This window comes from Ahaetulla prasina, chromosome 1 (assembly GCF_028640845.1).
Source record: "Ahaetulla prasina isolate Xishuangbanna chromosome 1, ASM2864084v1, whole genome shotgun sequence".
NCBI lineage: Eukaryota > Metazoa > Chordata > Lepidosauria > Squamata > Colubridae > Ahaetulla > Ahaetulla prasina.
This window is the reverse complement of record NC_080539.1, coordinates 335,033-361,165: the sequence shown is the minus strand read 5'-3', so window position 1 is coordinate 361,165 and position 26,133 is coordinate 335,033. Positions and strand designations below refer to the sequence as shown.

The window sequence follows — 26,133 nt, the reverse complement described above, 5'->3', positions numbered from 1 at the left end:
CCACGTGCCCCGCGCAGGCGCCCCCGATTGGCCGAAGGGGCGAGTGGCGCCCCGCCCCTTTCCCCTGGCGCGGGGCCTGCCGGGAGGATGGAGCTGCTGCCGGGCCAGGAGTGGCGGGCGCGGGCGGGGCGCCTCTGGGGGCTTCTGGGGGCGCCGAGGAGGGAGGAGCTGGGCCGCGCGCGCTCGCCCCGGGAGACGCTCCGACTGGCCGCCACCGCCCTCCCCCTCCGGTGAGCCCCGCCCTGACTCTCTTTCCCCCCCCCCCACCCCCAGGACCCCCGAGGAAGAGGAGGAGGAAGAGGGGGGCTGCCACGCCCTCCCCTCAGTGAGCCCCGCCCCTTCCTTCCTTCCCTCCTCGCCCCTTTTCCTCGCCTGACTCTCTTCCCCACCCCCACCCCAGGACCCCGAGGAAGAGGAAGAGGAGGAGGAGGAGGAAGAGGGGCTGCCACCGCCTCCCCTCCGGTGAGCCCCGCCCCCTTCCCTTCCTTCCCTCCCTCGCCCCTTTTCCTCGCCCTGACTCTCTTTCCCCCACCCCCACCCCCAGGACCCCCGAGGAAGAGGAGGAGGAGGAGGAAGAGGGGGGCTGCCACCGCCCTCCCCCTCCGGTGAGCCCCGCCCCCCTTCCCTCCCTCGCCCCTTTTCCTCGCCCTGACTCTCTTCCCCACCCCACCCCAGGACCCCTGAGGAGGAGGAGGAGGAGGAGGAAGAGGGCTTCCACCGCCCTCCTCCGGTGAGCCCCGCCCTCCCTCGCCCCTTTTCCTCGCCCTGACTCTCTTCCCCACCCCACCCCAGGACCCCGAGGAAGAGGAGGAGGAAGAGGGGCTGCCACTGCCCTCCCTCCTCCAGTGAGCCCCGCCCCTTCCTTCCCTCCTCGCCCCTTTTCCTCGCCCTGACTCTCTTCCCCACCCCACCCCAGGACCCCGAGGAAGAGGAGGAGGAGGAGGAAGAGGGGCTGCCACCGCCCTCCCCTCAGTGAGCCCCGCCCCTTCCTTCCTCCTCCTCGCCCCTTTTCCTCGCCCTGACTCTCTTTCCCCACCCCACCCCAGGACCCCGAGGAAGAGGAGGAGGAGGAAGAGGGCTTCCACCGCCCTCCTCCAGTGAGCCCCGCCCCTTCCTTCCTTCCTCCCTCCTCGCCCCTTTTCCTCGCCCTGACTCTCTTCCCCACCCCACCCCAGGACCCTGAGGAGGAGGAGGAGGAGGAAGAGGAAGAGGAGGAGGAGGAGGAAGAGGGGCTGCCACCGCCTCCCCTCCGGTGAGCCCCGCCCTCCCCTCCAGTGAGCCCCGCCCCTTCCTTCCTCCCTCCTCGCCCCTTTTCCTCGCCCTGACTCTCTTTCCCCACCCCACCCCAGGACCCTGAGGAAGAGGAGGAGGAGGAGGAAGAGGGGCTGCCACCGCCCTCCCTCCGGTGAGCCCCGCCCCCTCCTCCCTCGCCTTTTCCTCGCCTGACTCTCTTTCCCCACCCCACCCCAGGACCCTGAGGAAGAGGAGGAGGAGGAGGAAGAGGGGGGCTGCCACCGCCCTCCCCCTCCGGTGAGCCCCGCCCCCCTTCCCTCCCTCGCCCCTTTTCCTCGCCCTGACTCTCTTTCCCCCACCCCCACCCCCAGGACCCCGGAGGAGGAGGAGGAAGAGGAAGAGGGGGGCTGCCTGCGCCGCCTGGCCCGCCGCCTCTCGGTGCGGAAGGAGCCCCGGCTGGCCGAGCTCTGCAGGCAGGAGGGCAACCGGCGATTCCGGGCAGGGGAGCACCGGGCGGCCGCCGCGCTCTACTCCCGGGTAAGCGGAGAGTCCGGGGATGGGGGGCGGGCGGGCGGGCGGGCGGAGGGATAGCCTGGCTCGCTTAACCACCACGGGGTTCGCTTAACGACCGTGGCGAAGAAACAGGGATGTCTCATTGAACGACCGCCTTGCCTATCGAATGGAAATGCTGCGCCCTCTTGTGGTCGCGAGTCACGGAGTACTTGTGCGGGTGGTCCTCGATTTACAACAGTCCACTTAGTGACCGTTAATAGTTACCCTCTGCGCTGAGAAAAGAGGACCATTTTTCACCACCGTCTCTGCATCCCCACAGTCGTGTGATCAAAGTTCAGACGCTTGGCAACTGACTCCTATTTATGACGGTGGCAAAGTTCCAGGGTCATTTGATCCCCTTTTGTGGCCTTCTTATAACCAAAGTCAATGGGGAAACCAGGTGCACTTAGCAACTCTATTAATTTAACTGCAGTCATTCGCTGAAGCACTGAGGCAAGAAAAATCGTAAAATGGGGCACAGTCAGTTAATTAGAATAGAATAGAATTTATTGGCCAAGTGTGATTGGACACACAATGAATTTGTCTTGGTGCATATGCTCTCAGTGTACATAAAAAAAGATACCTTCATCAAGGTACAACATTTGAAATGTTAGGCTCAATTGTGGTCGTAAGTTGAGGACTACCGATACCAGACTCCTGCAGCAGCTTCATGCGCTTTTGGGTTCTGTGAAATAAAATCACTCATAAGTAACTTTGATTGTTCGGCCATAAACAACATTATTATTGTTGCTGTTATTATCATCATCTGACTGCAAGCGTTTAAAGAGCCTCGGTCCCAAGGCAAGGGGCAAACCCCGTACAGCGGGCATCATCTGCAAGTCATGGAGTGAAGGCCTCTACCGTCTAGGCAGGAATCTTACTCTAGACCAGGGGTGTCAAACTCACGTGGTCATGGTGTCATCACATGATGTATCTTTTTCCTTTTTCCCCTTCACTAAAATGGGGGTGGGCGTGGCAGCGTATGACTCACCCGGCCCGCAGGTCGGGAGTTTGACAGCCCTGCTCTAGACCGCTGTGGACCATGTAGGGCCACAGCCTTGATAAACCCAAATGAAGGGATCCTGACCTCTGACATTCCTGTAGGGTGTGTGTGTGGGTCATTGTGTGTCAAGCGCCAAGAATCAAGAAAGACACACATCAGTAACTTCTGAGTGGTTTCGTTTATTGTTCCTCACCTGTAGACAGAATCCTGCCAGACTGAAGCAACTACATTGGTACCTCTGTATTTGTCATTAATTGGTCCGGGGACAATGATTACCCAAAATGATGAGTAGCTAACAAATTTTTCCCATCAGAGATAATAGTGACTCACAAAGCAACCGACACCAACAAGTTTTAGCTTGTGCATTGGGTAAGTGGGACAAAATTTTTACGTCAGAATGTGTTATCAAATTTAATGATTTTCAAAGCAGTTGGATACCAAAATATCACTGTACTTACATCACTCTGAAAATTGCTAGGTGGGAGCTGTCTTCAACTCTCTTTCTCCCATCAGACTATTTAAGTTTTGCTTTCTCTGCCTTCTGGAATTCATGCATTTATTTATTTAATGTTCCTCAACCAGGCCAAGTTGAAGATGTGTGGACTCCCAGAATTCCCCAGACAGCATTCTGGGAGTTGAAGTCCACCCATCTTCAACTTGCCAAGGCAGAAACATGGCTTCAATGTAGTTGCTGCCCATCTTGCCATGGGGCAGCTCTGGGTGGCTTACAACAGTGAAACAGGAAAAAATGATAAAAAATGTGAAGATAACATTAGCAAAGCAATGAGACAATAAAAAGAAACAATACAAGTACAATAATACGAATTAAAAGATGGCCAGAGGGGGAGCGGGAAGCTCAGGGGGAAGGAATGCAGCCCTTCCCTCTGGGAATCCAGACTGCATTCCACCACAGTGTGACCAATCTGAGCTGTGACATGCTGTTGCCACGTCCTCTCTGCCTTTGGTTCTTGCAGGCCTTGTCCCATACGGAGGCTGGCAGCCCAGAAATGGCCATCTGTTACGCTAATCGCTCTGCGGCTCTTTTCCATCTTGGTCAGTTTGAGGTGAGTTTAATGAGTTGCTTTTGCTCAGAGTTCAAAGTGCTTCCTAGAAGCAGAGGGTTTTCCCCTGCCTGGTAAAGACATATTCTTTCTGCTTTAAAGGTTCTTTCTCTGCCTGACGAAAGGAGAAAGGAGCATTTTCAATTAATGTCAGCTGCCACTTCCGGCTGGCTCTTCACAGTCAGTCAGTAACGGGTGCCATGAACCTGGGGGGTGGGGTGGGCAGATGGGAGGTGGGATGCTCGGAGAGAATGAAAAGTCCACTCTAACTCTCCAACAAGAGCTCCAAAGTCAACCAGCCGGGAAGTGGTCTTGCTCCCCGGTGAGGGGAGGCAACTAAATAGTGAAAAATTAGGTTTGGGGGATTTGGGCACCCAATCTTCCGTTCCCAATTCCGCTATGCACTACTGCAGAGTTCCCCCAACCTTCCTGGCTTTGTGGATTGGCGGGGGGGGATGATTTTGTGCAAGCGGGGGGCAAGTGTATTGTCACCCACTGCTCGCACAAGTGGGGATATGCATGCACTCTTGTCCGCTGCTTCGGCCACCTGGTTCTGAACAGCTCATGGCCTGGGGAGTGGGGACCCCTCCACTATTGTACTTCACTTGACTTTCAGTAAACTATACCTTTCTCATCAAATGGAGTTAAGGCTCAGTCTTAATTAGGCTGAAGCTGAGGCAGGTCTGAGTATTTTTTTTTTTTATAGCACTGAGATAGCCTTTCCTCATCTTAGCAATGTTAAGACATATGGACTTCAACTCCCAGAATGCCTCAGGCAGCCATCCACGCTGGCAGAAAGACCAGGGGGACTTAGTTGGTTGAGCCAGCATGGATCTTCTGCAGACAGGCACGTGAAGGGAGCTGAACAGCCTCCCCCCTGGGGAAAAAGGGTGGTGCGAGCTCAGCCTCGGGGTACACACAGCTATCTGTTCCACTGGCCCTGGGGGGCGGGGGTGCAGGTGAAGGCAACATGCAGGAAGGAGGGAAGTGAAGGAAATTACAGGCCCAGAGCTGGGACCAGAATTATCATTGCTAAGCAAGGCAGGTGTTATTGCACCTTTTTTTGCAACCTTTTTTCTTTGCCACGGTTGTTAAGTGAATCACACATCATTAAATAAATCCAGCTTCCCCCACTGACTTTGCTTGCCAGAAGTCACATGGCCGGGGGGAAGGGGATGTCGCAACAGTTGTGTGAGTGCTGATTGATGTCAATGTGAGTCGCTAAACAAGTGGTTTTAAGCCGAGGACGTATCTGTAAGTGGGGCTAAGGAGACGAAGCCCAGCAGAAGCCACCCAGTCCTTGCCTTTCCCACCAGCTGTCGCTCCCTCATCCCTCCCATCCGGCTTCCAGGCTCTTTCTTCCCTCTGGCAAGAGGACGAAGCCGTTCTTAACTATGCATTCCCCCCCTGGCTGAGCAAGGGAGCGTCTGGGGTGACTCCACCAGGCCCCTATCTGGGAAACAACACACCTGACTTCCTCTCTGCAGGTCTGCCTGGAGGACATCGGACGAGCGCAGCAGGTGGGGAGCTGCCCGGAGAAGCTGCTGCCCAAGATCCAGCTGCGCAAGGCCGAGTGCCTGCTGTTGTTGGGCCGGCTGCAGGAAGCGGCAGGCGCCCTCTGCAGCATGGAGGAGAGCCTCTCCGCGGACCACAGGCCAGAGGCTGCCCATCATCGCGCGCTGCTGGGCCGGCTGGATCAGTTGCGGGGCAGAGCCAGTGAAGACAGCGGGGCCTCCCTTTGTCCACCTGCTGTGCCTGGCCAGGCTGCACCGGACCCGGAGCCCTGGGAGGAGAGCGAGCGTGTCTCTGGCGCCTCAGTGGCCGTGAGCCTGGGCTTTTCCAGCTGCAAAGGGCGCCATTTAGTTGCTGCTCAGGATCTTCCTCCTGGGAAGCTGTTAGTGAGGGAAGCGGCTTTCGCCAGCGTCCTCTGTCCCGGGCAGAGCCTCTTGCTGGAAGGGACCGCCCAGGCCCTGCAGGATGGCCAGCTGGCCAACCCCGACCTCCACTGCCACCACTGTCTGCGCCCACTGCTGGCCTCCGTGCCCTGCCGAGGGTGCAGCTACAGCAGATATTGCAGCCCTGTCTGTGCCCAGCTGGCATGGAGCAGCTATCATTGGGCGGAATGTGCCCTCGGAGGGCTGCTGCTGGCACTGGGCGTCTTCTGCCACGTGGCCTTCCGGACTGTGCTGGTGGCCGGCTTCGCCCAAGTGAAGGCCTTGGTCACCCAGTCGCAGGAGGGGGACACCCTGGCCGTGGCAGCGGCCGCAGAGAAGGATGCCCTGCTCATTCCTGGCTGTGAGGCCGACGGACGGTACAGTGGCTCCTACCGGGCTATCTTCAGCCTTCTGCCACACACGGAGCAGCACAGCCCCGGCCTCAGGTTCCTCTGCGGGCTGAGCGTGGCAGCCTTGTGCAAGGCACTGGAGGATGCCAGCCTGGAAGCTTGGATTGTAGTGGGGGGCACGAAAGAAGAGCCGGGGGCTGTGGAGAAGGAGGGCGGCCCCACTGTGCTGGAAGTCTTGGGGGAGGCCATGCTGCGTCACGTCCTGCAGCTGCAGTGCAACGGCCAGGCTGTGACCACCCTGCGCCCGTCAGGTCAGTGGAGGCGGCGTTGTAGTCCCTCATAGGGAAAGAAGGGGCTGTGGGTCTTAACCGGGCACCTCGGCCTCCAGATTTGCTCTTTTCTTCCTAGGGCCCGAAGACGGGCTGGTGGCTGGCAGCGGGCAGGTGCGCTTGGCCACGGGCTTCTTCCCAGCCCTCAGCCTGCTGAACCACTCCTGCGACCCCAACACCAGCGTGGCCTTCACTGGCTGCACAGTGGAGGTCAGGGCCCTGCGCTCCATTCCTCGTGGGCAGGAGCTGCTCCACTGCTACGGTGAGTGATTGGGTGCCAGCCCTCCAGGCATCCCCCGAGGGAGAAACTCGGCCCTGTGGGTCAGGACCACTTTGGTGGGGAAGCTGTTGCGGCTCTGAAAGGGCTTCTCTTCCCCGCTTCATCTTGGGGGGGGGTGACCCAGGGAGGGGCTGGTCTGAGGCTTTCGTTAAGCTCTTGGCTCAAGGCCCTCTGACCGTCATGCGGTCATTTTTATTGAATCTGGATGGCTGTCCTCTCACCTGTGTGTGTCTCTGGGCAGTTTAATTAATTGAAACACAAGCTGAACAACTGTTGAAGCCAACAAAAAACAGTGTAGAAGTCAATGGTGATGATGATAATAAAAATAATAAGCAGAAAAGAAAAAAAAAGATGGGGAGTGTGCGGCCATTTAACAGGCTGCCCACTTCCAGGGGACCCATGGTCCCGATGGCAAAAGCAATCTTGGGGGCCCAGAGGGCCAGCACGGTTGGAGCAGCCAAATGGGCCTCCTTGTCCGATGGGACTCCCAGTGTGCCTCTCCTGCCATGAGTGACGGGAGAAGTAGGGTAATTGAGCAGAGAGACCCTCGGATAACTGGATCCCGTGCCAGGTGGGGCTTTCAAGGTCAAAGCCAGCGCCAGGACAGGGACCCTGCAGGATAAGGTGGGCAGTTCTTGGGGCACAGAGAACTTGCCGCACTGTTGCCTTCTACACTAGCTGAAGACTGTCTTCTAGGGCAGCCTCAGAGCAGTCTGGGCCCCTATTCACCTTCCCTTTTCCTCCCCACCTCTCCCGTCATCTGCTGTGGGGCATCAAGTGTTTTTGCAACTGTACCTGGAAACCTTGAGGGGGGGGGGTTGTTTGTTCCTCAAAGGTTATTGGAAGCCCCCTGGAAAATCACAACTTAAAATCTAATCTTGGGGCATCAAAAGTAGAATGGAATGGAATGGAATGGAATGGAATGGAATGGAATGGAATAGAATAGAATTTTTATTGGCCAAGTGTGATTGGACACACAAGGAATTTGTCTTGGTGCATATGCTCTCAGTGTACATAAAAGATACCTTTATCGAGGTACAACATTTACAACACAAATGATGGTCATAGGGTACAATTTAACCCTCAATGATACAACACTTAATGATAATCATAGGGTACAAATAAGCAATCAGAAACAATATCAATATAAATCATAAGGATTACCAGCAACAAAGTTACAGTCACAGTCATAAGTGGAAGGAGATGGGTGATGGGAACTATGAGAAGATTAATAGTAGTGCAGATTTAGTAAATAGTTTGACAGTGTTGAGGGAATTATTTGTTTAGCAGAGTGATGGCCTTCGGGAAAAAACTGTTCTTGTGTCTAGTTGTTCTGGTGTGCAGTGCTCTATAGCATCGTTTTGAGGGTAGGTGTTGAAACAGTTTATGTCCAGGATGTGAGGGATCTGTAAATATTTTCACGGCCCTCTTCTTGATTCGTGCAGTATACAGGTCCTCAATGGAAGGCAGGTTGGTAGCCATTGTTTTTTTCTGCAGTTCTAATTATCCTCTGAAGTCTGTGTTTTTCTTTTTTTTTTTTATTGAAAAAGTTTTAAAACAACAATTAAATTTTTTTCCCCTCCCCCACCTTCCCCCCTCCCTCCAAAACCCCCTCCCCCCCCGACTTCCCAGAGCAAACACAAGGTATAGTTCATTAAACAAACAGTCATACATTAAATTTTTAAAATCTAACCCAATTATAATCCTTCTCTCTCACATAACCTGACTTCTTCCATTAAAATTAATTCCATTAAAAACAACATCCTTCATTCAAAGGCAATCCGAAATTTCTTAATCTGATATCTATTTTGAATATAATCAATCCAGTTCTTCCATTCATTTAAATATTTTTCTTGAGTACTGTCTTTCAAGAAGGCTGAGATTTTAGCCATCTCAGCCAAATTGGAAACTTTCAATATCCATTCTTCTATTGTGGGTAATTCTTTTTTCTTCCAATATTGTCCAATCAACAGTCTTGCTGCTGTTATTAAGTTCAAAATCAACTTAGTCTCAATCACTGTACAGTCCGTTGTTATTCCCAAAAGAAAAATTGCGGTAGGAACTTTATCTTCTTCTTCAGAACATTCTGCATAATCCACCAGATTCTTATCCAGAAAGACTTAATTTTCTTACAAGTCCACCATATATGAAAATATGTAGCATCATCACAATTACATCTCCAACAGTTCGCTTGCATATCTGGATACATACATGATAATTTCTTAGGATCTAAATGCCATCTATAAAACATCTTATAAAAATTTTCCCTTAAATTCTGCGCTATGAAATTTAACATTTCTAACCCAAATTTTTCCCATGTTTCCAACATTATTGGTTCTTGAATATTCTGTGCCCATTTTATCATACAATCCTTTATTAAATCTCTTTCAGAATCTATTTCTATCAACTCAGTATACAATCTCTTTATATGCCCCTTGGTTTGATTTCTAATTTGTTTAACCAAATTTTCTTCATTTTGAATAATACCAATTTTTTGATCTTCTTTCCATCTTGCCTTTAACTGGCCACATTGTAACCAAGTATAATTCCTCCCTTCTTCTTTTAATGTATCCAAAGATTTTAGTTGTAAATTTCCCCTCTCATTGTATAAAAGATCTTTATAAGTAATCATTTCTTGTTCCTGTTCTATATTTATATTCTCTACTGCATGCCGAGGACTTGCCCATATAGGAATTTTATAATTTAACTTATAATAATATTTTTTCCAGACACGCAGAAGAGAAATTCTCAACACATGATTCTTAAAAGCTTTATCTACTTTCTTATCATACAATAAATATGCATGCCAACCATATAATAAATCATAACCTTCTATATTCAAAATCCTTTCCTCCGTCAAATTAAACCAATCACTTATTACCGAAAGAACAACTGCTTCATAATACAGTTTTAAATTAGGCATTTTTAATCCTCCTCTTTCCCGTGTATCTTGCATTATTTTCATTTTGACTCTCGCTTTTTTCCCTTCCCATATAAATTTATTAATTCCAATCTGCCATTCTTCCAAATTTTTGTCTTTCTTAATTATTGGTATCATCTGAAACAAGAACAAGAATTTAGGCAAAACATTCATTTTTATAGCTGCTATTCTCCCCAACAAAGATAATTGTAATTTTTTCCAAGTATTCATTTCCTTCTGAATTTTTTTCCATAACACATCATAATTATTCTTATACAATTTTACATTCGATGAAGTAAGAAAGACGACTAAATATTTAACTTTTGTCTGTGTTTTTCTTGTTGGGTTGCAGAACCAAACCAGACAGTTATAGAGGTGCAAATGACAGACTCAATAATTCCTCTGTAGAACTGAATCAGCAGCTCCTTGGGCAGTTTGAGCTTCCTGAGTTGGCGCAGAAAGAACATTCTTTGTTGTCCTTTTTTGATGATGTTTTTGATGTTAGCTGTCCATTTGAGATCTTGCGATATGATAGAACCTAGAAATTTGAAGGTTTCTACTGTTGATACTGTGTTGTCTAGTATTGTGAGAGGTGGAAGTATGGAAGGGTTTCTCCTAAAGTCTAAGTATTATCCGGGCTGTGATTTTATGATTCTGGTTTCCATTAATTTTGGTTTGGGAGCAAATTCGAGAATTCAACAAAACCATCAGCGAGAGTTAAATGTTTAAACGGGTATCAGTATCGCACTTCTGCACCCCACCCTTCCCAAAAAGGGCAGGGTGGATTTCCTAGTTCACACAAAGCAGCCCTTGGAACGAGGGTTGTGTTATCACACCGGCATTGGGGTGGCTGTTCTCCAGATATGCGTTGGCCGCCCTCTGCTCTGCCAACCCGGCTGAAATTGGGCCCCAGTTGGGGATAAATGCAGCCTCTCGTCCTGGTGGTTATAATATTGCAGCTGCCACCGCCTCCTCTAGAGCAATTTTCCTACCTGGCAAATTGATACGATTTTCTTTCCTGGGGCAGGTGAGGGGGGCAGGTACTGATTATTTTTAAGGGTAAATTGTTGGTGAGGAGCAAACTGTGGCCCTAAAATTGGAATATTGGAATTCCTGGCAGGATTCCATTTTTATTTATTCACCCATTCATGGTGACTCTGGGCGGCTTACAGAAACACCGATAAAGACCCCAATAACCCCCCATCTACGCCCCCTGGCGACAACAACCAGGGCAGCTGCTTGGCCCCCAGGCCCATCGCCAAAACACCCACCCACCCCCATTCAGGGCCTTTTGAAAAAGTGTCACGGTGGGGGCCAGTTTTATCTCTGCAGGGAGGGAGGGAGGGAGGGAGCCGCCATGGAGAAGGCCCTTTCCACCAGAAAACAGCTGAGTTGAACCCCCCCTCTTGCCCCCCTTTCCTGCAGGGCCCCACAGGTGCCGAATGGCGGCTGCCGAGAGGCGCAGGCGGCTCATGGCTCAGTACTTCTTTGAGTGCCACTGTCAGGCCTGCTTGGAGGAGCTGCAACCCAGTGAGGCCCCTGAGGCTGGCCTCTTCCGCTGCCCGGCCTGCCAGAGGCCCATGCAGGTGAGTCTGCCCAGGTGCTGCTGCAGGTGAGAACGCCGAGCTCCCACTCACCACCCGCAAGACCAGATATGTTGGGTGCCAAGCACAGAGGGCCCAGCCGCCTGGCTGTTGGAAGCGCTTGGCCAGCGGGCCAGCCTGTCCTCGATGTGTTCCTGGTCTTTCTAGGGGAGAGACATCCTCCGCTGCTCAGGTGAGACCTGTGACCACCTGGTTCCCGAGAAGGACTTCCACTGCCGGCTGCTTCGTCTTCAGCGCTTGACCCAGTCAGCTGAGGAGCTCCTGGAGCACGACAAGCCAGGTGAGCCCCCTCTCCCGTCCCGTCCCCCGGTTTGTGTCCTGGTGCCCTTTTAACAGGCAGAAAAGACTCCCGTGCAGAGGCTCCAAGACGCCCAGGAGAATGTGGCATCATCGCCACATGTGTCTATAAATTACTCGAGGCAGCAAACATGCCTAATGCTCCTTCCTTCTCTAATCTCCCCCACCACAACAACCCTGTGAGGTTGGTTGGGCTAAGAAAGAGGGTCACCCCGCTGGCTTTCCTGCCTAAGGTGAACTGAGGGCCCTTGGGGTTCTTTGAGCTGGGTGCTTTTCTTGCAGGCGTTTCAAACTGGGTAACATCTTCTTGATGTTGTTACCTAGTTGGCTCATGAAACGTGTCCAAAAATTCTATCGTACCAAACTTAGAAAGCACCAAGGATCCCACAGCTCCACCCTGAGCCAGAAATTTTCTAAGGTGGCCAGGAACTCCTGATTTCCAACTTTCTAGCCTGCTGCTCTCACCACCACTCTGTCATAAGTAAATTTTATTTACTTCGTTTTATTAAATATTTATGTGAATTATTTGTGTAAGCAAGTAATAGGGCTGCAATGGATTTAAAAAACAAAAATAAACCCAAAGCTTTGAGAAAGGGAGCCCAACCTGAAAGTCTTGTCAGCCTGATTCCAGGCTGCATTAGGCAAAATTGAGGGCTGGGGCTGGGAGCTGCTGCCAGGAAGTTGTGGGCATTTCAGAGCGAGCCTGTTCCTGCCGGTCTTTATGGCACAAAAAATTCTTTCCTGCCATCTAATGGCTGCCTGGATTTGCAGCCCAGACCTGCAACGGTTGCCCCAGCCGGCCTTGGGCCAGGGTCAGCCCTTGCAAAGGGAAGGAGTGTGAGGAGGGAGAAGAAACAGCTACGGTGGGGTGGGGGCAGGGGGAGGGTATTGCCTGTCTCACAGTAGCTGAATCTTGTAGTCCCTTGCAGCGGCCAAAGTGAAGGTCAAACAAGTCTCTAAGCAGAACGGCAGCATCAATTGACGGCATCGGCTGCCTCGAGAGCATAAACAGAGTGCCTGACTCCCAGTGTATCAGATCAGCCACCTTAAACCATCTTGCATCTCCAAATGTAGAAAAAAATTACACTTAGAAAATTTATAAAACTGCCCATCTTTATGTACATTCTGGATGGCAATAGGCAACCGATACTAAAAAAAACCCCAAATTTTGAATCCATTAGAGAAAGAGAAACCCGTCCTCCTGGGGAAACACTGAGCCTCTGGATCTCGGGGGGTGGGGGAGCTGCCCCAGAGAACCCTGCCTGCAGTCTCTCAAGCAAAGAGACTCTTCCCCCCCCCCCAAAAAGAAAGCCAGGCGTGATATATGTCGTGGGTGGGTAGGAGCTCTCGGCATGTGCTGGCTGCTTCTTGGAGGGGGGAGGGAGGGAGGGGGTTCAGAATACCTGGGACGGTACAGACATTCAGGTTGGGGAACCTCAGCATCCAGAGGGGCCAAGAGCACACCTGGAGTGCGTGTGCACATGTGTAAGCAGTGTATGTAGCAGGCCAGCTGAGCTACTCAGCTGGGTAGTGCCAGGCCTCTTGATGGTGGGCAGGTATGCCCGTGCCAGCATGCCCAGACAGTGCTTCCAATGGGACCGCCTGGGTTGCACCTGCTTCCCCAGATACCAGTTTAGCCTCCTGCAGTCTGGCTTCCTTTGCCAGAGTTTCTGCACAGCAGCAGCCACTCACCTCACAGGGGGGGAGGGGGGTGCAGGGGGAAACACGACATTTTTCCTTCAGAGTCCCCCCCCCACTTACTTCTCTCTTACTGGGGGGGTTCCTGCATCCTGCAGTGTGTGCTGGCAGCCTCTCCACCTCTCGGCCAACCAGGAAGCCTGGCCTGGAGCCCCCTCCCCTTCCCATGGCGTCTCCCAGGGAGGAGGGGGGATTCTCTTTTTAGGGCTGTTAAAGAAAGGCAGGTAGCAGTAGGGTCCTGCAACCCCTTCGCTCTGGGGTGGGGGCTGCTTTCCCCAAACAGGTGGGAAGGGCAGAGTTATTGGGGGAGGGGGTGCTGTGGAAACCGTAACCCTTCCAGGGTCGCTCCAGCCCCAGTTCGAATTCTGACCAAGACGAGTTCTGTTCCCTGCACGCCCATCTCCGCACCAGGGTTGTTTGGAGCACTAAACAACTGCAACAGAAGAGCTTCAGTGTTCCACACCAGCCCCGTGGGAAGGCCGGCCGGCAGTGAGAGATGGGCAAAAGGGGGCAGAAGCAGGGATGAAATGCTCCTGGTTTGCACCGACTCTCCCGATTAGGTAGCGATGGCAGCTGCTGGTTCGGAGGACCGGTAGCAAAAATCCCTGGCCCCGCTCCCCCCTGCCTCTGCTGAGCCGAACCATCAGCAGAGGGGTTTTTTTTTTACTTTTAAAAGTTTTTCTTCAGCTGAAAACATATCTTTAAAAGTTAAAAAAAAACAACCCTCTGATGATCGCGGGGCTGAGCAGGGATCATCAGAACACTTTAAAAGTTTTTTTTAAAAAAAACTTCAGCAGAAGGGGAAAAAAAGGAAAAGGGGGGGGCTTTAAAAGGCTCCTCTGGCCATCCCAGCTGAGTTCCTCATCACCAGAACCTTAAAAAACATGTTTTCTACATGTTAAAACAATTATTGGTTTTAACTGGACTAGAATTTTAATTTTAAATTTAATTTTAATGGGGTTTTATCATTTTAATTGTAATTTTAAATTTTGGCCTATTTAAATAAGTTTTTTAATTAGTTTTTATTTTGTATTATATTTGTATTTTTATCGGGCTGTAAACCGCCCTGAGTCCTTCGGGAGATAGGGCGGTATAAAAATTTGATTAAATAAATAAATAAATAAATAAATATTTCAGGAGGTTCTGGGCTGCTATGAGGGAACTTCAGCTGAGATCGTCAGAGGAGCTGACTTTAAAACTTTTTTTCCTCTGGCGATCCCAGAGGAGTTTCCTGATCCTAGCAGGCTTTTAAACTCACTTTTTAACAGCCCCCACTTACAAGAGCCCCCACCCATGCCCAGCCAATGCCCCCTCCTCACTTACCTATAATTACTGCTCTTTTGGGCTGGCAACACTATGCTTTCTTCAGCTACTGAAGGAAAAAGAAAAAAAAAGCTTGCTTTGACTTCCTGCTTTGCTAGCTGAGGAACTCTGGGATTTGAAGTCCACAATAAAATAAAATAAAATAAAATATTTGTGCAGCTTTCTGAGATTTGGTATGTTTCTGTAGTGTTTCACTCTACACAAACACACAAAATCTCACAAAGCTGCATGTGGCATTTTGTGTGTGTGTGAGTCAGTTGTGTTGTGTTTGTGTGTAAAGTGTGAAAGTGTGAGGTTCCTGCTTGTTGCAGGGGCCATTTTGGGTGAAGTGCAGCTGCTTTTACATTGTGTGTGAGTCAGTTGTGTTGTGTTGTGTTGTGTGTGTGTAAAGTGTGAAAGTTGGTTTTTGGTACCTCTTATTGTTTTGTATACTTCGTTAATTATTTTTATTATTTATTGTTATTGGCCACGCCCACCCAGTCATCTGACCACCAAGCCATGCCCACCAATTAAGCCACGCCCACAGAACCGGTAGGGAAAATTTTTAGATTTCACCCCTGGGTGGAAGGAATGAATGGAGAGGTGCACATTTATTTATTTATTTATTTATTTATTCGTATTTGTATACCGCCCTATCTCCCGAAGGACTCAGGGCGGTTCACAGGCAAGTAAAAACATATATGTACAAATTAAGAAAACCATTAAAAAACTTATTCTAAAAGCCAAATTATTAAAAATAGTATAAATATTAAAACCAATTAAAACCCCTATAAATTTAAAAACTAGTCCAGTCCTGCGCAGATGAATAAGTGTGTTTTAAGCTCGCGACGGAAGGTTCGGAGGTCCGGAAGTTGACGGAGTCCTGGGGAGTTCGCTCCAGAGGGTGGGAGCCCCACAGAGAAGGCCCTTCCTGGGCGCCGCCAGACGACACTGCCTAGCTGACGGCACCCTGAGGAGTCCCTCTGTGAGAGCGCACGGGCCGGTGAGAGGTATTCGGTAGCAGTAGACGGTCCCGTAAGTAACCCGCCCTATGCCATGGAGCGCTTTAAAGGTGGTTACCAAAACCTTGAAGCGCACCCGAAGGCCACAGGTAGCCAGTGCAGTCTGCGCAGGATAGGTGTCACACGGAGCCACGAGGGCTCCTCTATAACCCGCGCAGCCGCATTCTGAACTAACTGCAGTCTCCGGATGCCCTTCAAGGGGAGCCCCATGTAGAGAGCATTGCAGTAATCCAGGCGAGACGTCACGAGGGCGTGAGTGACCGTGCATAGGGCATCCCGGTCTAGAAAGGGGCGCAACTGGCGCACCAGGCGAACCTGGTAAAAAGCTCTCCTGGAGACGGCCGTCAAATGATCTTCAAAAGACAGCTGTTCATCCAGGAGGACGCCCAAGTTGCGCACCCTCTCCATCGGGGCCAGTGACTCGCCCCCAACAGTCAGCCGTGGACTCAGCTGACTGTACTGGGATGCCGGCATCCACAGCCACTCTGTCTTGGAGGGATTGGGCTTGGGCCTGTTTCTCCCCATCCAGCCCCGACCGGCCTCCAAACACCGGGACAGCACTTCGATAGCTTCGTTGGGGTGGCCCGGTGTGGAAAAGTACAGCTGGGTGTCATCAGCGTACAGCTGGTACCTCACACCGAAGCCACTGATGATCTCACCCAGCGGCTTCATATAGATGTTGAACAGAAGGGGCAAGAGGATCGACCCCTGCGGCACCCCACAAGTGAGGCGCCTCGGAGCCGACCTCTGCCCCCCTGTCGACACCGTCTGCGACCGATCGGAGAGATAGGAAGAGAACCACCGATAAACGGTGCCTCCCACTCCCAATCCCCCCAACCGGCGCAGCAGGATACCATGGTCGATGGTATCGAAAGGCACAACCCCTATCCCTGGCCCTCCAGAGATCATCCACCAACGCGACCAAAGCCGTCTCAGTGCTGTAACCGGGCCGGAAACCGGACTGGAACGGGTCTAGATAGACAGTTTCCTCCAGGTGTGAGGGAAACTGATATGCCACCATACTCTCTACAACCTTCGCCGCGAAGCGAAGGTTGGAGACCGGACGATAATTACCTAAAACAGCCGGGTCCAGGGAAGGCTTCTTGAGGAGGGGTCTCACCACCGCCTCTTTCAAGGCGGCCGGGAAGACTCCCTCCACCAAAGAAGCGCTCGTAATTGCCTGGAGCCAGCCTCGTGTCACCTCCTGAGTGGCCAGCACCAACCAGGAGGGGCACGGGTCCAGTAAACACGTGGTGGCATTCAACCTACCCAACAACCTGTCCATGTCCTCGGGAGCCACAGGGTCAAACTCATCCCATAAAATGTCACCAAGACCACCCTCAGATGCCTCACCTGAGTCACCGCAATTTTGGTCCAGACCGTCCCGAAGCTGAACGATTTTATCGTATAGATAACCGTTAAACTCCTCAGCACGCTCCCCCTGGTGAAGGAGGGAACGAGTCACCCGAAACAGGGCGGCTGGGCGGTTATCTGCCGATGCAATGAGGGAGGAGGCGTAGCTACGCCTCGCTTCCCTCAATGCCACTAGGTAAGCCCTATTATAGGACTTCACTAGTGTCCGATCAGCCTCCGAACGGCTAGACCTCCAGGAACTCTCTAGGCGTCTTCTCCGCGCCATCCTCTCAGCTCTCGGAGAACCAAGGAGCCGGTTGGGACCTGCGCCGGTCAGAGGTCGCAAAGGCACGACACGGTCTAAGGCCCGCCGCGCCCGCTCCCAGGCCGCAACAAGTTCCTCAGCCGTGCCGTGAGCCAGACCTCAGGAAATGGCCCAAGCTCCGTCCGAACCTCTCCGGGTCCATCAGGCGCCTGGGACGGAACCAACGATCGGCTCCGCCTCCCTGCGGTGTTGAATGGCGGTCAGAAAGTCCAGGCGAAGGAGAGAGTGATCTGACCATGACAAAGGTTCAATGACTATTTCCTTCAAGTCCAGATCTCTCAACCACTGACCAGAGACAAAGATCAAGTCCAGAGTGCCACCCCCAATGTGAGTAGGGCCATCAACTACTTGGGTCAGGTCCAAGGCCGTCATGGAAGCCGTGAACTCCCGAGCTGCTGTCGATGACGAGCCGGAAGATGGCAAGTTAAAGTCCCCCATGACTAAAAGTCTGGGGGTCTCAACTGCCACCCCAGCAAGCACCTCCAGGAGCTCGGGCAGGGCAGCTGTCACGCAGCAAGGAGCCAGGTACGCGACCAGCAAGCCCATCTGACACCTATGACCCCATCTCACAAAGAGGGATTCGCACCCGGCAATCTGAGGTACAGTGGTCTCCCTCGGCTCCAGACTCTCTCTAATCACAACCGCCACCCCCCCACCCCTACCCTGAGCCCTCGGCTGATGGAATGCACGGAAACCCGGTGGGCACATCTCAACAAGGGGCACGCCCCCTTCTGCGCCCAACCAGGTCTCCGTAACGCCCATAAGGTCCGCGGCACCCCCCTGAATAAGATCATAAATTAGGGGGGCCTTATTGGCCACGGACCGTGCGTTGCACAGCATCAGCCGAAGGCCCAGGCTCTGAGAATCTTGACCATCCGGGAAACGGGAAAAGTCTGGGGGCTCGGGGCGCGCGATCGCCTGCAAACATCGAGCGCGCGCCCCCAAAGAACGATATGAGCCCCCACTTCCGTCATATCTGCCCCTCCCACTTACCGTACAAATAAGACCACCCTCAACCGGCGGAACACAACCCCCCCGTGACCTTCGAACCTATTAACTTACCGCCGCGAGCGCACGCAGGAACTGGACCCCCACCCAACGGGTTTCCCCCAACACCCGCCCTTGCCCTCCCACCCCTTAAAAATGCCCTATCTAAAAACCCCCAAAGGCTCCTCCTCTTCGCATGCCACCTCTGTGGGTCCCAAGACCCGTCATAGAGGCCGGCCTTCGGTAATGTAACAGGCCGTTCCCGCGAGGCGGGGGCACCTCGCAGGCGCAAGAGTTCAGATCTAGAATAGCGCATCTTTCTTTCTCCCCACCCCCACCCCCCGCAGACATTTTGCCCTCAGCCTGTCCAGCTGCCCTGTGGAGGCTGGGGAGCCCTTCCTACTGCCTAGCCCAGATCAGGACGTCACTGGCTGGCAGCAGCCACTCAGGCTCTGCTTCCCTTTTGAATGCCCAGGTCAGGCCCTGGAGCTGCTGCAGAAATGCCAGCTGGATGCCGAGAGCTTCCTGTCTCCAGCACACCTGAGGATGGGCGAGATCGAGGACCGCCTGGCCCAGGTGAATGCAGCAACAGGTACGAGGCCGGCCCCTTTGGCGCCCTCCGCTCCTCCCCGAGGCTGCCAGGAGTCCTTGACTTGCCACCGCCATTGGGGTGAAAGTTTAGCTAAGCAAGGCGGCTACTCAAATGGGCTGCCAGATTTTACGACCGTTTTTGCCGTGGATGTTAAGCAGGTCCCTTAACATTTGCAGTTCTTAAGTGAATCGTGGGGTCATTAAGTGAATTCCGCTTGCCACGTTAACTTGCTTGCGGGAAACCAATTTAGGAAGGCGACAAATGGCAGCTACACGATCCCGGGAGATACTGCAAGCATCGTAAATACACGCCTGTTGCCCGGTGCGCAAACTTTCATCATATGACTAAGGATGTTGTGATGGTCGTAAATGTGAGGATTGATTAGAAGTCCCTTTTTTCAGTGCCATTATAGCTTCAAATGGTCACATTAAACTAATGGTGGTGGGTCCAGGACCCCCTGGAGTTTGGACTCCCTTTTATTTGCTGTGTAATCAACACTTTGAGTAACCAAGTGAGAACATCCCTCCATCCGCCTGCTTGGCTCAGAGCCTTCCTTGTCTTTGGCTCAGGGAGGTGGCAGGAAGCGGCCAGGCACCTGCGCAGGAGCATCCAGGCCGTGGAGGCTCATTTTGGTCCCACCAGCATTGAAGCTGGCCAGGAACTCTTCAAACTGGCCCAGGTCCTCTTCAACGGGTGAGCACGCTACCCACTCCCCAGCCTTTGGGGAGGGGCTTCTCCTGGCTGGCCTCTGGCAGGAGGACGGGGGCTGTGGGGGCAGATTTATATTTGGGGTTTTGGGAAGAGAAGTCAGAAGTCGGTAGGGCCCCGGCCTGTTTTCTCCCTCCTCTCTTTCACTTGCTCCTGCCTTCTGGGGCTAAGCTGGCGTCCCTGGACTCGCCCTCAGTCCCTTCTTTTTTTCTCTCTTTTTTTTTTATAAAAACTTTTTTATTTTTTACAAACACACATACATAAAACAATCTTCAATCCTTCTTGAAATCCGAGCTGTCCTCTTACCTGAAAGTGGCTCTTCAGACTGTGGCAGGAGAGAGTTAATTTACTGGTCTGTTTACATTGCAAAGGGTGCAAAGGTGAATTTGGCCATCTCAGGATTGTGTCCTTGCTGTGATGCTGCTTCCCAGCCTAGCCCACCCCCACCTAAATTCCCTCCCAAATGTGAAATCAGCCCCCACCGGCCAGGTGCAACCCTGATCAGGGCCTGGTGGTGCGGGCTTCCAGGTGCCTGCCCTAGGGGTCCGTCGGGTGCAGGGGAGGGGGCTCCAGGGCTTTGGCTCGCCTGTTAACCTTTTTCCCTCTTTACTTGGCGGGGGGCTGCTAGGCGCTTGGCCTCCGAAGCCCTGCGGGCCATCCAGAGGGCCGAGGCAGTTCTGTGGGTGCACCTGGGCACAGAGAGCAATCAGCTGCAGGAGCTGCGAGAGATGAGGACCTGCCTGGAGGGGCTGCTCCATACTGCCCCCACAGCAGCAGCCAAGTTGCTGTGAGGATACACCAGTGGGCCTGCTGCGAGGGAGGGGCTTGAAAAACCCCCTCCTGCCGCCCTTTAAGGGCCAAAGCAAGAAATCGCCGGATGGTGTGCAGAGAGTGGTCAGCTTGGGCTCTGGCTTGCTGATGGACCTGGCGGGGGCTGAGAGGGTCTGCCGGATCCAACGGCCTCACCACCCACGCAGCCTTGCCAGGATGCCAGGCCTGGATCTGTGCCAGACTAAGGGCATCATTGCCCCAAAGGAAAAGGGGCTGCTGTGTTTGTTGACTCAGCTGAGGGGGTTTTGAGGGGTGATGGCTCTTCCCTCCCTGCTTTGCCTCCTTCTCTCTCCTCCCCACCCCCATTGTTTCTCCGCCATCTGCTGGAGGTTGAAAAAGCTGTTTGGGAGGCTCTTTAAGGCAGAAGCTCTTTTATTGGACCATGGAAGCAAAACCAGCTGCAGGACACAGTCAAGGACCCACCCGCCTTTGCTCCTGCATCTGGGGGTGGCGTCCCGTGGAGCGCTCTAGGCCTGCTGAGGGTCGAGGATCTTTCCGATGAAGAGGAGGGTGCCGGTGTCGTTGTCGTAGAGCACAAACAGGAAGGGCCTGTCCAGGGTGTAGACGATGGGGAAGTTCAGCCGAGTGGCCTCCGTGTCTGAGGCGAACACGGCGCTGACCCCATCTTCCCCAAACTCCAAGGCCACCTTGTGATGCACGTGAGATAGCCGGAGGGCCTTGGCGGAGATCTTGCCCAGGTTCGGCGTGGAGAAGAGAGGCTGGAGTCCTGCGGACCAGGAAGGGACATTGCTGCTCGGCTGCCACCTTCTCCTCCCCTGAGGCCTGGAGGCCGAGTGACCTTCCCGCCTCGGTTCAACAGCCCCCTCCCCCCCAAGGGACAAATGGCTCTCAACCATTGCCATGGCTCCTGTGGCGAAGAACAGACATTTGGGGACGCCCCCTTGTCCCGTGGAAGGGCCGGCCTGTGGCCAGACCCATGGAGGAAACGTCCCCCCCCACAGGGCACGTACGCATTTCCTGAAGCACCTCCCCCAGCCTTGTCTCGGCCACCAGCCTCAGCCGTGGCACGCTCAGCGCGGCCTGGACAGTCTTTAGCTGCTTGTCGATGTCGTGGACGAACTCGGCGGTCAAGCTGTCCTCAATGAGGGTGAAGTTCTGGGTGAGGGTCTCAGGCAGGAAGAACATGATGCTGAGCCCTCCGGCCAGGGGCAGCTGGGCAATCTGCAACATGCGGGGAAGGCAGAGTGGGCGGGGGAGGAGCCAGCTTGGTGCCCCCAGGAGGAGAAGGGGAGGGTGCTCAGATGCTCTCGGTTGGGGGGCGGGAATTGGTGTCCCTTGCACGGGCAAGCTTCCCAGTGAGGAAAGGGCTGTGCTGCAGGGGGTGCCCAAGCTTCAGATATCATTGGGGCAGGTGACTGCCCCAAAAACGGCTGTTTGCTGGGCTAAGGAGGAGAACAGCTTCCCCCTGTCCCAGGGTTGTTGTGGGGAGGGGCAAAAAGGCCAGTTAAGCCCCTAGGCAGCCATGTTTCCCCAGTCGTGCTCCCCCCACTTCTGGCCGCTGACCTTACAGCTGAGCTCAGAGTCAAAGCCGTATTTCAGGATGGCTCTGGGGGCCGACATCATGGGTACCCGGGTGCTCCGGTCTTCGTGCAGGTGGAAGTCTTGAGGCTTGGTCAGCTTGGGGTCAAATCTGGTGGCCCACTGCCCTGTGGCCGGAGGGGAAGGAAAGGCCAAGTGGAGGACGCTCTCCCTTCGGATGACGCCTTCCCCTTCCCCTCCGGCCTTCCCCAGGTGGGTAGACGTACCTTTGAAAGAGGCAGCCCCCAGCAGGAAGATGCTGAGCCCGGCAGGGATCTCCCCCAGAAATCTGATGACTTTCCCGCCCGTTCGCTGCTGCACCCACTGGTTGATCTCCTGCAGATCCGCCCGAGCGTTTCCACTGAGCACCCGGGGCCGGAAGCCATAGGATTTCTCCAACTCGTTCACAAAGGCCATTCTCATTCTCAACTCTGAGCGGGGAGAGAGTGCCCAGTTGAGCCCTTGGGGGCTCCGCTCTTCTCCCAGGGGCCGAGACACAGCCAAGGGTACCCAGAGGACCCCCAGCTCCCACCCCCACCCCCCAAAGGCCAAGGAACCTTACTTCTCTCCATCACCAGGCGGGAGACGCTCTTCAGGCCCTTGCTAGGGGCACTGATGCTGCCCAGGAGCCCCTTGTAGGTGCTGTGCAGGTTGGCTTTGTCCAGCATGTCGTAGAAAAGGGCCCGTGAGATCACGTCCTCCGTCCGCTCGCCCGCACCTGCCGGCCACAGAGCGAGAGAGAGAGAGGGGCAGCCTGTTAATGTCCCCTTTGGGGACGATCACAACCCCGGAAGGCACCGGAGGGGAGCTCACCCAGCGAGAGGGCCGAGAGGGCCGTGGCGACACTGAAGGGGGAGAGCAGGACGTTGGCCGTGGGGGTCTGGCTGGACTGCTGGCGGAAGAGGGCGTAGCCAAAGTTCGAGACGGCGGCGGCCAGTTTGTTGACGGGGCTCTTGTAGAAGGGGTCTTCCTCCTCCTCCTGCTGCCCAGCTTCCCTGGCGGGGTCCAGCTCCTTTGAGACACACAGGGCACTCGCTTAGGGTGGTCCCGTCACAGCAGCCCCAGTGGTCTTTCCGCTGGGGAGTAAGGGCACCCTGCATGGGCTGCGAGGTAGCCCACCCCTGGGTGGAATGGCAAGGGGGAATCCCTCAAAGCCGTCCAGCCTGTCCCCCAGCCTCTGCTCCCCAGCCACTCCCAACCTGAACCGAAAGCCGCTCTCTGCAGTTTGGGAGACCCCCAACTGACCTGGGGGCTGCTTGCAGGGCTCACATCTTGGCTTTGGCAAGAGACGGCCAGGGCGGCCAGCCCCAAGAGGGCCATCAGGTGTTTCATGGTGGGACCTGCTGTTGGTGGGGGGGGGGAGAAGGAAGAGGGACAGACAGACAGAATTACCACAAGGTAAGATGGGCGGCCAGGAAATTTTCTAAAGAAATAAATAGGCAAACGCACTGTCTCCACCCTCCCCACCACGCTTTTCCGAACGGCGACTGGACTTTCTAGGGTTTTATTCCCCTTGAAAACGTTTTGCTTCTCGTCCAGGAAGCATCTTCAGTTCTCCCTCAGTTTCTGGGATGAGAAGCTAAATGGTTTCAAAGAAAAAAACACAAGAAAGTCCAGTTGCCTTCTGGAAAAAGCACCTTTGATTCGGGTTCTTCCCCCTTGCCCAGCCTTCCCTGCCCCTACAGACGGTGCGTGCGTGCGTGCCCGTGCCTCCTGGCGCTTCCATGCTTCCTCTTTTAAAAAGCAAGCCTGGCATTTAGGATTCCCCTCCTCCCTGGCTGGCAGAGTCATGCCCACAGGCTTCTTGGCGGTTCTTGCAAGCAGCCCCCTCTTGAGAGCTGCTCTTCTCCAGGGGGGGCCCGGAGCCCAAAGCTTGGCGCTTTCTCCTCGGGTGGGGGTGGGGAGGGACCTTAAGCTTTCCACTTTCTCATGGGAAGCCAACCAAAAACAGAGGTGGTAGAAATACCATGCCTATGGTAATTTTCATTTGTCAACTTTGGAAAGTGGCCCCCTCGGTCTCCAAGCCAGGGGGGTCTGAGAGAGACCTTGGGTCCTTTGGAAGTCCCAGAGAGGAGAGAGAGAAGCTTTGCCTTTGAAGGCCGGTTTTCATGTGGGCCTCCAGGACTCGTGTTCTGATTTATCTCTTTGATTTTAATGCTGTTAAGTTTTAAATAAATATTTAAACCTAGTGGAACGATATTCAGTTTTGTTTCAGTGATTGAGCAGGTCAACTCGAAACGTTTTATAGTGTTGTTTAATCTTATTTGTGCTTTACGTTTGTTAATTGCCTTTATGTTATTTCTGTCGGCTGCCTCAAGCCTGCTCTCTCCCTGTTAAGCAGCAAGTAACAAAATAAATCAACGGGAGGATTTTAGAATTCAGTTCTTAGTCTTGCCAGCTTTTGTCGATGCCGGAGATGAATGGTCACTTCAGCCCTGAATACAGCGGATGCCCCTTTAGCTTAATTCCAAAGGGTTCCTCTTAAAATCCTCTGCCTTGGCTTTAGTGGCTCTTCTGAGGTTTAGAACTGCTCAGTTGTGCACTTTCTCCATACTGAAATCTATGGACAAGGCCCACATCTCCACTCAAAGCAACCGTGTGTGGAAAAAAGTGTTTGCAAAGTGCTTTTTTTACAGGAATGTTTACATCTGTTAGTGTGGGCTGGGGCGGGCTGCTGTCCACGTTTGCTAGACTGGCGTTCTGAGTAGGAATTGTCTCGGAAGGCGTGAGCAGCCCCATCTTGAGACTCGGTCGGTTCCCTTGTCCAGTAGCTGCAGGCAAGTCTTCCGGGCTGCTTCCTGGGCCAGGCAGTGTTGGGAGAGACACAAAGAGCCTTTTCTGGACCAGGGAGCAGGTTGGCCAATTTGGCTAACATCTGGCTGCCGTTTGCAAGGGATGAACTGGCACCAGGCCTCCTGGTGTCCAAAGGGTAAACCGTAACCTAAGCCAAGGCCCTCCAGGCTGGCGCCACCAGAGCTATGTGGAAATAGCAGAAGCCTACAATTATGGGATCCCGTCCTGGGGCAGCCGATCTGCACAAGCTTCCAATTAACTCTGGGGTTGCGTCTCCTGACAAGGAGAGGGAGAAGGAGCTGCCTCGAAATCCTGGGGGGAGAGCCGAGGCCCAAAATAGGCCCTTCTGGAAGATCGGGTTGCTCCGTGGAGGCTTCTCTTGGGGCAGGGAAGGCAGCCCTGGAATCCTGGTTTGATCCTCCTTGCCATCACCGGGCCGGAGTTTCCAGATTTTTCCTCTGGAGTCCCACTGGGTTTGAGTGAGCCTCAACATCTGGGTTCAATTAGCCCAGATCTGGACTTCGGCAGACAGCCCAAGGAAAGGAAGCGAGCCTCGGCTGTTCCTCCAGAAGAAAGACTCGGCTCTGGAGGGAAAGTTTGGGGTCCCAAAAAATATTCAAAGGGCTGCCACAAAGAAGAGGGGGGTCACCCTATTCCCCAAAGCACCCAAGGGTGCTTTGAACAAGAAAAAACAGGTGGAAACTGATTGAGGAGAGACGCAACCAACTAAGGAGAAACTTCCTAACGGTGAGGATGGTTAACCAGAGAAACAAAAGTTGCCTCCAGCAGTTGTGGGTACTCCCAACACTGGAGATTTTCAAGAAAAGATTGGACAGCCATCTGTCTGAAATGGTATAGGGTCTCCTGCTTCAGCAAGGGGTTGGACTAGAAGACCTCCAAGGTCCCTTCTAACTGTTATTCTGTTAAAAAGATCTGGGGACCCTGAAGTGCTCAGCCAGGGCAAAAGCTGCCAAGGAGGGCAGAGTTTGAAAAGCCACTCTGTTCCCCAAGGTGGGCTGCTTGGCTGCAGAGCGGAGGCACCCACCCCTTGCCCAGTATGCCAGCTGAGCACAAAAGGGTTTGCCCAGGCACATGGCAGAGATGGGCTGGCTGTCCACCAGCCTGGCTTTGAGGGCCCGAGATTTTGACGGCTTCTTGCCACCCATCCCCCGCATTCCTTTGTGCCAACTCTCTCTCACCTACACGCACACGCGTGCACATGCATGGACTCTGGCCTGAGGAAGGCAGAATCGCTCCTTACCTTCACCAGCTGCTTGCTTTCCAGCCGGCCCGCAGGGCAGTGTGCTGTGCGCAGGGCAGGGGGAGCCTGGCGCTTATAACAGGCACAGGGACGGCAAGAGGCTTCAGGTTACAGCTTTGTGGGGTCCCTCTTAAAGCAGCCGTCTCCTCTTTCCAAGCC

General features: G+C 53.6%; 2 protein-coding genes across 7 annotated transcripts; one reads left to right on the top strand and one right to left on the bottom strand.

The window, feature by feature from the left end:
• Positions 1–75: 75 nt before the first annotated feature.
• SMYD4 (SET and MYND domain containing 4) lies at positions 76–21,571 on the top strand. Of its 5 annotated transcripts, none has more exons than XM_058163897.1 (11): positions 76–230; positions 676–699; positions 1,626–1,770; positions 3,763–3,852; positions 5,337–6,444; positions 6,542–6,724; positions 11,088–11,248; positions 11,414–11,546; positions 18,726–18,842; positions 19,412–19,535; positions 20,179–21,571. In XM_058163897.1, the coding sequence occupies exons 1-11, from the start codon at positions 88–90 to the stop codon at positions 20,339–20,341; spliced, it is 2,391 nt and encodes a 796-aa protein (XP_058019880.1). In that variant the 5' UTR covers positions 76–87; the 3' UTR covers positions 20,342–21,571. The 5 variants fall into 5 exon arrangements, with proteins under 5 accessions (XP_058019880.1, XP_058019879.1, XP_058019881.1 ...); XM_058163896.1 differs by having other exon boundaries at positions 676–702; XM_058163898.1 differs by lacking the exon at positions 676–699 and having other exon boundaries at positions 1,605–1,770.
• Positions 20,736–26,133, bottom strand: SERPINF1 (serpin family F member 1). Of its 2 annotated transcripts, none has more exons than XM_058163902.1 (8): positions 25,975–26,133; positions 23,166–23,263; positions 22,734–22,932; positions 22,483–22,638; positions 22,148–22,351; positions 21,906–22,048; positions 21,353–21,563; positions 20,736–21,108 (listed from the first exon to the last, which is right to left on the bottom strand). In XM_058163902.1, the coding sequence occupies exons 2-8, from the start codon at positions 23,250–23,252 to the stop codon at positions 20,849–20,851; spliced, it is 1,260 nt and encodes a 419-aa protein (XP_058019885.1). In that variant the 5' UTR covers positions 23,253–23,263; positions 25,975–26,133; the 3' UTR covers positions 20,736–20,848. The 2 variants fall into 2 exon arrangements, with proteins under 2 accessions (XP_058019885.1, XP_058019886.1); XM_058163903.1 differs by having other exon boundaries at positions 23,166–23,260; positions 25,975–26,131.

Excerpts from the sequence above, each read along its gene's own strand:
- SMYD4 (XM_058163896.1), top strand. The coding sequence starts at position 88 with ATGGAGCTGCTGCCGGGCCAGGAGTGGCGGGCGCGGGCGGGGCGCCTC. Across the intron at positions 11,249-11,413 it reads CCTGCCAGAGGCCCATGCAG|GGGAGAGACATCCTCCGCTG; the intron begins GTGAGTCTGCCC and ends TGGTCTTTCTAG. Across the intron at positions 11,547-18,725 it reads CCTGGAGCACGACAAGCCAG|GTCAGGCCCTGGAGCTGCTG; the intron begins GTGAGCCCCCTC and ends TTGAATGCCCAG.
- SERPINF1 (XM_058163902.1), bottom strand. The coding sequence starts at position 23,252 with ATGAAACACCTGATGGCCCTCTTGGGGCTGGCCGCCCTGGCCGTCTCT. Across the intron at positions 22,933-23,165 it reads GCCCTGCAAGCAGCCCCCAG|GAGCTGGACCCCGCCAGGGA; the intron begins GTCAGTTGGGGG and ends TGTGTCTCAAAG. Across the intron at positions 22,639-22,733 it reads CCTCTCGGCCCTCTCGCTGG|GTGCGGGCGAGCGGACGGAG; the intron begins GTGAGCTCCCCT and ends TGTGGCCGGCAG.